Raw genomic sequence first — 10,566 nt, 5'->3', positions numbered from 1 at the left:
GTCCCTGTAATTTGTGTTGGTTGTGTTTTGTTTTTTGTAGCAACGCGGGTGTGGAGAGGCAGATTTGAATTTAACAGGCTTGAGCAACACGTCTGTTTCCGTGTGTATTCTCCACGGCGGCGGTGAAAAGGCAGCGTGTACACATCGCTTTGTTTACACCGAAACATATGATGTTACATAACTGAGGCTGTTGCTGTGGCAACGCCAAGACCCCCCCCCACTCCCCCCCCTACTATCCCCACTGAACCACCTTGTAGACACACACACACTCACACATTCAGTAGACACACACACACATACACACACACTGCTCAGGCATCAGGACATTCTCCGGCCACATAACGAGTTCCCCCCCCCCCCCCCGCTGATACACTCTGATAACGAGATGGCCTCTCTCGCTCCTGAGAGAGAGTTAACCGCCACCGGGGGGGGAAGCATCTCGGCTGTGATGGCTCACCCCGGTGCAGTTTCACCAGCAAATTAAACATTCTCCACATTTTACTACCTGCAACCAAACAATCTGTGATTTATGGCTGTCCGTCAAAGCATCGGCTTCAGCACAGACAGGAGCACATGCTGTGGTCGGCTGGATGGCGACAGAGCGAGTCACTCTTCATTACTTAATGTGAGCAATCAGCTCCGTGAGATGGATTCAAGGTCAGAGAGACGGGAGTGCCTTCCTGAGCCCAACAATAACATCAGCGGGCGTCCCCCGCACAGGAGCTGTCTCTTTGTGTTGAAGGGTTCAGCGCTGAGGACTCTCTCAGCTCTCAACGCCATCTCCGAGCTGCGGCTGCATAACATCACACACTCCAGCGCAGCAGCTCATGGTCCAGGAGGCAGATGAGGACGCTTCAGGCCGAGGACTCGAACCCCCGACGCTGAATCTGTCACGAAACTGATCCATTAAAGTCCAGAATCAAATCTATAATGTTATTACACAGATTTTGTCTTATTTGGCTCTATCTCAATATTTAAGGGGTATAGATAATGGATGAATGGTGGTATGTCTCTTATCGTGACTGGAACAACGATTTTGATTATATCAGTGAGGTTTTCTTGGTTCTTTGCTGTTTGTTCATAAACCAAAAGTTTGAAAAGTCAGGAGATTATTTCAGTTCAGCCTGAGGCGGACGTGAACTGAACTGAAATACACACAAACAATCCATCCAGTGTTTGTTAAGATGTTTTACTCCAAACCTTCATAGTGACACGTAAGAATATTTGGGTCCAAAATAAGAGAAACAAAAAGATTCAAAATAAGTGGAAATGTCAAGATTTCAACTCCTCTGGTAAAACCATCAGTATTTCTGGAATAATTCCATTCCCAGTTAGCTCAGGTTGCAAATCTTCCAGATTTTTGTGGTTAGAGAAGCGATTTTGGGCTCAATCTCTTCAAAGTTCTACAATACTCATCATCACAGTGTTGGATATTGGACGAGAGTCTCGACAGGTCACCAATGTAACAACCAGACATTACGTGACTATATTCTCGATATGCAAAACATTCTTCTCTCTTTAAATTCCGACTTAATCCTCAATATTTCAGCTTTATCCTCAAAAAACTAAATAAATTATCTATCTTCTCATTGTTTCTCACATTCGTAGCGAGGCTAAAAGTCTTCCTGCATCTTACGTAAAGACGAACTCTCGGAGCAGAGATCTGAATCTGTGGAAAGTAAACTCGCCCGTTCGTTCCTGAGAGTTTTCTCACAGAGAGTGAAAGCAGGTTGACGTCAGGCTGTTTCAGCTGAAGCTCAGAGTGATCCTCACATTACAGAGGCATGTGTGCATAATGTGTTTATGTCTGGTTTGCATGTTTTGGTGCAGAAACAGCTTCTTCATATACATATAAATAACATTAGAGAAACAGTCTCAAGGACGTCTCTCAGCATGTGGCGAGCTGAGGACGTGTCCCAGAGCGAGCGTGGAGCCGGGCACAGATCCAGAGATAATTATCAATAAAAAGAAGTGAAGGACATTGTGTATCGTGTGTATCGTGTGTGTGTGTGTACACGTGTGTGTAGACATGATTGTTGGCCCCTCAGAGGGACAACATCTGACAGTATCCCCATGTCATCCATCACGGCAGAGCTGTGCAGTGAATACATGATCAAATCTCAGACGGATTCAAGGGGGCCTCCGCTTCACATCCAGAAATGTCCATCTCAGAGTAAAGTTGTGTATAATCGCGTGCATGTGTGAAACGGGCGAAGGTGGAGCTTTTTAATTTGGTGTAAATCTCCTGGAATCCACTCGAGCTAAAGGATCTTTTAAGGCCGACTTAAAGCGCCGTGCAGTGTCTGAGGATTTGATGTTTAATCAGCGGAGCAGAAGTGGAAAGACGCCGCTGAGTGCGTTCAGTGAAAGACTCCACGCCCCTACACTAATCCCTGGTGAGAAAATCACTTTGCCCGGTGCCAGCTCCAAACGCAGCGCTTCTTGGAAAAAGTACGTCTGAGGTAAACCCCTGTTTCTGTGCCCTGCTTGACCCCATCCTGCAAAATGAGAAAAGTAAATTCCCCTTTCTCCGCCGTTTTCCCTCGTGACCTGCATATAGCCCAGCAGGAAAAACTAAAGCACTTTTAAGCCACTCTTTAAAGCGGCGCCAACATCCTCCTTCTTCTTCTTCTTCTGGGGTTTTGTTGCCCTGCGTTGAGTCACTGCCACCGACTCGCTGCCAGTAAGCGACTACAGTCCTGCAGAGTTTCCACTCAGCCGGAGACCTGTGGACCTGTGAGGACCAGGACACCGAGCCGGAGCTGTGACGACACCGCCACTGGAATCCTGGAGCCTGAAGAAGAGGAGTGTTTCAGGCAGGAGCCGGGTGTCGTGTCAACGTTTCCAGTGACGCTACCACGGAGGGAAAAATCCCTGCCGCTGCTGGGAAGGCCGGGCGGCGCTAATAAGGGAAAAGGCTCCGAGTGTCTGCTGATGTGACAGTAAATAAACTCTGAGCAGGAGCAGAAATTCAATCATTACTTTCCAGGGAGGAGTAGAGAAGAAACACTGTGGAGGAATTAGATTACTGAAGATAAAGAATACTGATGCTGAAAACACACGGCCTTCTGTACTGGTTGATTTAGACTGGTAGAGCCCCCCCCCCCATACGTGCTCTGGACCAATGATCAATCAGTCTCAGCTGTCAATCATGTCGTAAATCCTACCTCCTCCATGTGAGCAGATGGGACATAGATCAAAATAATAATTTTAGTTATTTGATGCAACTAAATGTGGTGAAATGTCCTGATTGGCAGCTCAGACTGACTTGCGATTGGTCGAGAGCGTGATTAGCCGAGTCTGGCTCCAAATGCTCAAGATGGCTGTGCTTGTATCCGGGATATTTTTGCTTCATTTCTTGACAGTGGGAAGAAATGAAGAGTTGCGTCCTCCATCTTTATTTACGGTCCATTCTTGTCTTCATGCCCAAGCACGATAAAGAAAATGCAGTTTGTGTTTGCTCTGCTCCTGAATCCAGTATTTTCTGTCTTTAACCAAACGTCTTTGGACCGACCCCGTCCTCTAAATATAAAGCGTTCACAGTATGTCTGCACTTTCCACTTGTTTGCACTCTGAATGCCTGGAAAACATTTGTGGGTGGAAGTAGAAAACCGGGAAGGAAAAAAGAAAAATCATGTCAGCTGTATTGTTGCTACTTTTAGACCCGTCACTGGAAAAGAAAGAGGGCAGGAAACAAAGAAACACGATGGAAAGAGGCTGCATTAGTCAGGGGAGGAGCCGGCTGCAGCCGTCCTGGGGTATATATTCATACATCAGCTGATTTATGGGTTACACACACAGCACTTAATAACCCTCGTGTGTGTCTGCGAGCGTCAGAGTCTCAGAGAGCGAAGAGACCAGGAGGTCCGGGTGTCGGGGGAATCCTCCAGAATCCAATTTATCGATCCTTTAATTGTGCTCTGAGATCTGTGAAGGCCTCTGTGCTCGAGGAGATCAGACATCTGGGGCGAAGGTTTCTCCACAACAAAAAGCGTTATTAAAACTTGGGTTTATATTCTATGAGTTTTCCTGTCTTTTGTGCAGGTTGTGGAAACACTGAATACACAAATCTACGGATAGGGAAACTATTGTGAATGAATCTAGCATGAAAACAAGCTGCTGGATATATTTTCAAAAAGCTGAATCTACTAAAAACAGTGAAGCCACTTAAAATACCTCAGGATGATGTCATCTATGGGATAGCCCCCCCTTCATCCATCAATCCATCCATCCATCCATTTGTATTAACTAATTAAGGCCTTTCTTAATTGAGGCATCACTTATTTCCCAGTCTTCGTCTTCACTACTGATAAATCACTCTGGAAACCGGGGATTTTAAGTAGTTTTGAGGAAATTAGCAGCGATGAGAATCAAACGCAGACTCCCCCCCCCCCCCCCCGAGCTGCTGCTTCACATCTTCATCGCTCTCTCGGTACCGAACCCTCCGAGTTTCATCTGCTTCCTATTACCTCTCGTGGACATGTCTTCTCGATGAAAAGTTAAATTATTTTACAGTATGATTCAATACAGGAGGAATTTCAGATCCTGTAAATATAAAGTATGAGGGTTTTGTTTTTACCAGTCAGCTGCAGAGGAGAGCCACTGGGTTTTCAGCTCTCTTGCGCCCCCTGTGGACAAAACGCACAGTTGTTGTTTCAGAGTTGATTCCAAATGTGTTCTGGGTGTTTAACAACAATACATTTAATCATAACTTTATCTCTACATCCCCTTTTTACAAAGAGCTTCACTAAGAGGACAATTATTATATATATAAAAAAGTATTAGTGTTATTTAAAATCATATACAGCAAACTAAATAATAGAAAATCTAAAATCTCACTCAACAGATATTTTGAGAAATGTTCACACAAGTTGTATTTTAACTTTAACTAATCAAATAAAAATGTGATGATGTGTCAACACCTTGTTTCTGTGGCCTCAAAATTGTTATTGAATCTGGTTTATTCAAACTGAAGTAACCCTCTCTTCCTCCTCTTCTTCCTCCTCCTCCTTCTCCTCCTCTTCTTCCTCCTCTTCCTCTTCCTCCTCCTCCAGCTCCTGAGATGTTTTTCTCTCTCTCTCATCCTCCTGCGACAAAAAATCTCTCTCTCTCTTCACTTTCTGTCACATTTGATGAAACCGCCCCGTGAAGCCTCTGGGCCGTCTGTCGGTTTTCCACTCATCCTGCAACTCAACCGACTGAATTTAACACCGCAGTTCGATTCCCGGGCATCAAACCTCGACCCACAACACTGGTGAAGTGTTTTTTTTTGGGGGGGGGGTTGTAAGTGGCGACCCCTCAGCCGAGTCCCACATTGATGAATTATACATGCCTGGCATCACACCTCCCACGCTCCAGCTTATATAATGTCAGCCACGCGTGGAGGAGCGTATGCATGTACGTGTGTCTGTGTGGATGTATTTATATCCAGACTGGGATTGAGGGAACAGTGACTCATTCTCTTTGCTCTTTATTTTTACCCCACAATCTGCCCACCCACCCACCGCCTATTTCTACGAAGCAGAACAAGAAGAAGAAGAAGTAAAGAAGTGTATTGGTTTAGACATTTCCCAGCTGTGCAATATTGCTATAATATTTTTATCTGAGCGAGAACGGGGACATTTTCTCCCATTATGGTGTAAAAATAGATATAATAAGGTTAAACTTGTCACGTATACACGATGCGTCCAGACACGTCTCTATAATCTTTGATCCTCTCGATGAGTTCTTTCATTTTAATGCCTCTGCGTCCCACTGTGAACACAATATCTCAAAAACACCTTGAGGGAATTTCTTGAAATTTGACACAAACTTTAATTTAAACTCGAAGATGAACTGATGAGATTTCGGGGCTCAAAGCTCAAAGGTCAAGGTCGCTAGCCTTGTGAAAACAGTATCTTAACGATGCCTTATGGGAATTTCTTCAAATTCGGTACAAATGTCCTGTGGAACTCATCGATTAGAATTTGGTCGCCAAAGGTCAAAGGTCAAGGTCACGGTATGCTCATGCTGATGCTCATGGTGAATATAATAATTAGGAACACCTATAGGGAAATTAACAACAGCAGACAAAAACATTCACTTGGACGACAGGATGACCTTATTCGAATTTGGAGGATGAAGGTCGAGGTCACTGTGAGGTTCTGAACGGGTTATCTTAAATCCGCCTGGAGAGAATCCTTTCAAATTTGTCATGAAAGTTCAATTACACTCAGAGATGAAGTGATTAGATGTCATATGATTCTGGTGCTGGTGCTCACAGACATACAACTGAACAGCTGTCATTTTTCATGTGTAGTGTTTTCCTGCATGAGAGGCTCTGATGTGTAAATATTAAAATCCCAAAAATTCCTAAAAACTTCAATGTTGCTGAAATGTTTGCTCCGTTTATTGGGGTCATGTGAACAATGATCCACTTTTAACGTTTTGACTCACTAAGTGTTCACTGAGCCAAATAATTTCATTAGTTGAATCAGTTTTTACAAGAGCAACCCAGAGCAGCATAATGTAATGTGCCTGGAATTAATGTGTCTGCTTTTTATGACTCAATGTATGAAATAAAAGCTTAATTGATTAAATTAAAGGATAGTTCAGGAAAGCCCCCCCCCCCCCCCCCCCCACACACACCCTTCCACATTTGATTACAACAAGTAAGAAGAGAGTTCATGAAGTTCATGGATAAATAGAACTTTGAACTTCCACTTCCTCTGTTGAGGAAATCGTGTGATGTGGTCGAAAGCTCCAGAGCAGCTGCTGACGGAGCCTGAAGTGAAATAGTTCTGTCACAATAGATCCTGGGGGAAATTTGGGGAAAATGTCTAATTACAGAAACATAACTAACTCAATATGTTATTTGAACTTCATATATTTTTGAGTTTTTAAAATTTGCCCATTTCCCCCGCTGCTCTTGCACCATACAGAGCTTCATCACCACGTTTTTCACCACTTGCATCCAAACATAATCGCGTCATCACACTTTCAAGACACAATTCTCGACTTTCTGGTGTCTTATGATGAATAAACTTCTTTGGGTGTAAAATTGGTGCAGCCTCTCTTTAACCTAAACAGTTCTTGATGCAGTAAACAAGGTGTTATGTGAATTAACTTCCACAGATCTTTGTTTTCACTCTTCTCTTTTCTTCTCTGACCACAAGGGATGTCAGTATTTTTAAGAGGCTGCCGTCAGCACATGTCCAGTATGAACTTTTATTACATAATGCTGCTCCTGCCTCAAAGTCCTTCACCGGGAACCTGCAGGCTCAGCTCACACCTGAGAGCACATCACATTCCTGCTCAGTGCGACGGCGATAATCGGCCGTTACTTCCAGGCCGACGCGGGCAGAGAGGTCAGCGTCCCGGCCGGCAGACTGAGAGTAATGACGGGATGAAAGTGCCCCTGTCCTCCCCTCACAGAGCGACAGTCACAGGACGGCAGAGCAAGAACCAAATCAGAGGTGACGTCTCAGCGGTGGCTTGGTACCGCGAGCGACCCGGTGCGTTCAATCAAAACGCCGGAGTCCGAGCCGAGCACCGAGGCTGAGGCCTGGGAGGAAGTGGTGGGACAACAGGAGTCTATCAGTTATTCTTCCATATGTAGAATTCCATCCTGCACGTGTGTGGTATTAAATGCATGTTGGGTAGGGACCAGAGACCACTACAAAGATACAAACACCATCACAAAGATGCAACAATTATGTGAAATAAGCGCAAAATAACCCCAGTGACCACAAAGATACACAAAAGAACCAGAAAGATACAAAGACGATTCCAAAGAGACACAGAATCGGGGAGAAGTAGATGCAGAGAGATACACAACGACCACATAATCAAAACAATCCCAAAGAGACACAAGGACACACAAAACAACCACATTGATCCACAATAAAATCTCCAAGACACACAAATCAACCACCAAACAGTCTTAATGCCCTCAAGTTACACAAATCAATCCCAAAGATACACAAAACAACCACAAAGATACAAAGATGAATCCAAAGAGACACAGAATCGAGGATAAATAGATGCAAATCAACCAGAGAGAAATACACAACGACCACATAATCAGAACAATCCAAAAGAGACACAAGGACACACAAAACGACCACAGTGATCCACAATAACATCTCAAAGACACACAAATAAGCCACTAAACAGTCTTGATGCCCTCAAAATACACAAATCAATCCCCAAAAGACACAAAACAACCACAAAGATACACAAATTGTGCATCTCTGAGTCTGACTCCTATGACGGAAGCTGCCGACCTGGTGGACCTCGTATTAAAAAGTTTCAGGACCCAGCCCCGTGTTACATAACTGTTCTGGGTTAGACGGAGTCGTCCTGAAGAGCAGCAGCGGCAAACGTTTCTACGGTGAGAATTCATTATAGATGAGGAGGGAGCTTGTTTTTAGCACAACTCATCTGGATGAAGGAACCAGTGGCTCTGCCGTTACAGCTGACGCGTTACATAACCGAGGGGATGAAGGAGAAGAAGAAGAAGAAGGAGAAGACGGGGAAGAAGAAGAAGAAGAAGAAGAAGAAGAAGAAGAAGAAGACTTTTCGACTTTTAAATAACTTTATTTAGGACACTTTGTCAAAATAAATCCTTAACCATTCAATTATGTGGAGCAGAAAAAGGTTAAAACATTCCATACACACACACACATCATACAACACCCCTAAAATTACCATGTTGTGTTAACATTTTAAAACCAGAGACTTGTTGTCCCCCAGTCAACACAGGACCTGTCCCACCCCCCACACAGCCCTGAATCCCTCCAAATTGTCTGTCAGTGTAAAATACACATGCTCAATTCTAGGCCGCGCTGCCACCAAACCCCTCAGACAGCGCAGTGGATCTGTCCAGCCTCCCCCAGCCATCTTGTTCTTTGGACTAATCCAGGTTGCTATCTTTGCATTAGAAAAGAGAAAATTCATTAAAACCATAGTGTGTTTTTTCCTTGCTAGGTATTTGGGTCCAAAAACAAAGAGTGGCATAGAGAAGACCTCTCCTAGACCCCCCAACCAATCCTGTAGTTGTTTAAAAGTGTCAGCTAACCTGGGACACGACACTACTAAGTGTTCTAGGGTCTCTGGCAGTGAGCAGAACGGACCCCCCCCCCCCCCCCTCAGTGCTTGGGTCCAGGTGAGCTCTGTATCTGTTCGTAGAGCTCCAGGTATAATTCTCCACTGGATGTCTGCCATCCGTTTCTCCACAGGAGGTTTATACAGGACCCGCCGGCTGCCACTAGGGGAATAGTCCGAGCCAAAAACCTCCGTCCATCTCGACCCCCTGACTCCTGCAAGAGAGCGGCAGTTCAGGACCTTCACACAGCTACAGTAGAGCTGTTTCCCTGCAGAGGTGTTGAAAGTGCCCAGTGCTGGAGTCCTGAGGGTGAGCAGTCGGCCGCTCTCTTCTCTCCACTGCCTCACTGCAGGACTCACATTCAGGATAGGAAACCTGTATTCCTTTGTTCTTGTCCACTGGTCAGCCTGACTTTGGCTCTGGGCGAAGGTCCGCAGAGCCCGGGGCAGTTGCTGCCACACCAGCCGGCCGATGTTCGGGAGATGTGACAGGATGAGGATGAAGTTGACGTAGCAGTAGCAGCAGATGAAGAAGGGGATGCAGAAGAGGACGATGAAGAGCTCCAGGCGGAACGGCAGAATGATCTCTAGCTCGTCCGGTGAGAAGTTATGGTAGCAGGTGAGTGGGGGTGCGCTGCTGCTGCCGTTGGGGTTCTCACCATCTGACCCTTTGCTCCACTGGACGTGGGGTATGATGTAGACCATGCTGAGGTTCAGAGAGCTCACCAGCCAGAAGGCCACGCTGGCCATCACGGCGTAGCGAGGCCTGCGACACGCGGCGTACCTCAGGGGGAAGGCCACGCCCAGGTACCGCTCCACGCTCACCGCCGTGAGGAGCAGCGTGCTGTTGTAGATGGTGACGTAGAACAGGAAGCTGGTGAAGGGACACAGGGGGAAGGGCAGCAGCCAGGCCATGTCGTCCGAGGCCTCCTTCAATTTGAACGGCAGGAACAGGAGGAAGATGAGGTCGGAGATGGTGAGGTTGAGGAGGAGGATGTCGATGGGGTTGGCCTTGCGACGCACCTTGCGGCAGAAGGTGCAGAATGCCAGGATGTTGGCGGGGACCCCCATCAGGAAGGTGAGGATGTAGACAAAGAGCAACAGGTGACTGTAGAGCATCATGGTGGCTCGCAGCACGGACAAACTCACTGAGGCACTGGACGGAAAAGTAAATATCATAATTTATATTAACATAGCTGGAATGTTCACAGTTTATCAGATATCACGTCTTCTGAGGTTCAATAATAAAGTTTAGGCGGAATCAGCAAATATATAGAAACTTGGTAGGGGAGAGCGGGGTAATGTGGGACATTTTTTTTCCCCTCTAGGCGAGCTAAAATGATACATCCGTCAAATTGACACATTTCCCATAAATTCAGGATGTTTTCTAGCAATGGAAATGATCAGAATGTCTTCAGGACAAAGGGCAGTGAAAATATGATTGTTTTAAAAAAAAGTGGTCTTGTGAGAGGATATGGAAAA

At 45.6% G+C, this 10,566-nt stretch overlaps 1 protein-coding gene across 1 annotated transcript; it reads right to left on the bottom strand.

The window, feature by feature from the left end:
• Positions 1-5,668: 5,668 nt before the first annotated feature.
• On the bottom strand, positions 5,669-10,212 carry LOC128461433 (free fatty acid receptor 2-like). Its single transcript, XM_053446358.1, has 4 exons — positions 9,235-10,212; positions 7,481-7,543; positions 7,271-7,367; positions 5,669-5,754 (listed from the first exon to the last, which is right to left on the bottom strand). The coding sequence occupies exons 1-4, from the start codon at positions 10,204-10,206 to the stop codon at positions 5,669-5,671; spliced, it is 1,218 nt and encodes a 405-aa protein (XP_053302333.1). The 5' UTR covers positions 10,207-10,212.
• Positions 10,213-10,566: the final 354 nt, after the last annotated feature.

The sequence above is a fragment of the Pleuronectes platessa genome, chromosome 18, assembly GCF_947347685.1.
Source record: "Pleuronectes platessa chromosome 18, fPlePla1.1, whole genome shotgun sequence".
In the NCBI taxonomy this organism is placed as follows: Eukaryota; Metazoa; Chordata; class Actinopteri; order Pleuronectiformes; family Pleuronectidae; genus Pleuronectes; species Pleuronectes platessa.
This window is presented reverse-complemented; position numbering and strand designations above follow the sequence as displayed.

Bases quoted from the DNA above. Each gene is read 5' to 3' on its own strand.
- LOC128461433 (XM_053446358.1), bottom strand. From the start codon at position 10,206: ATGATGCTCTACAGTCACCTGTTGCTCTTTGTCTACATCCTCACCTTC. The intron at 7,544-9,234 runs GTCCTGTATAAA...ACTTCCTCCCAG, and splicing joins CCCCTAGTGGCAGCCGGCGG to GCCTCAGCCTCGGTGCTCGG. The intron at 5,755-7,270 runs GTGTGAGCTGAG...TTGTGTTCACAG, and splicing joins GGAATGTGATGTGCTCTCAG to TGGGACGCAGAGGCATTAAA.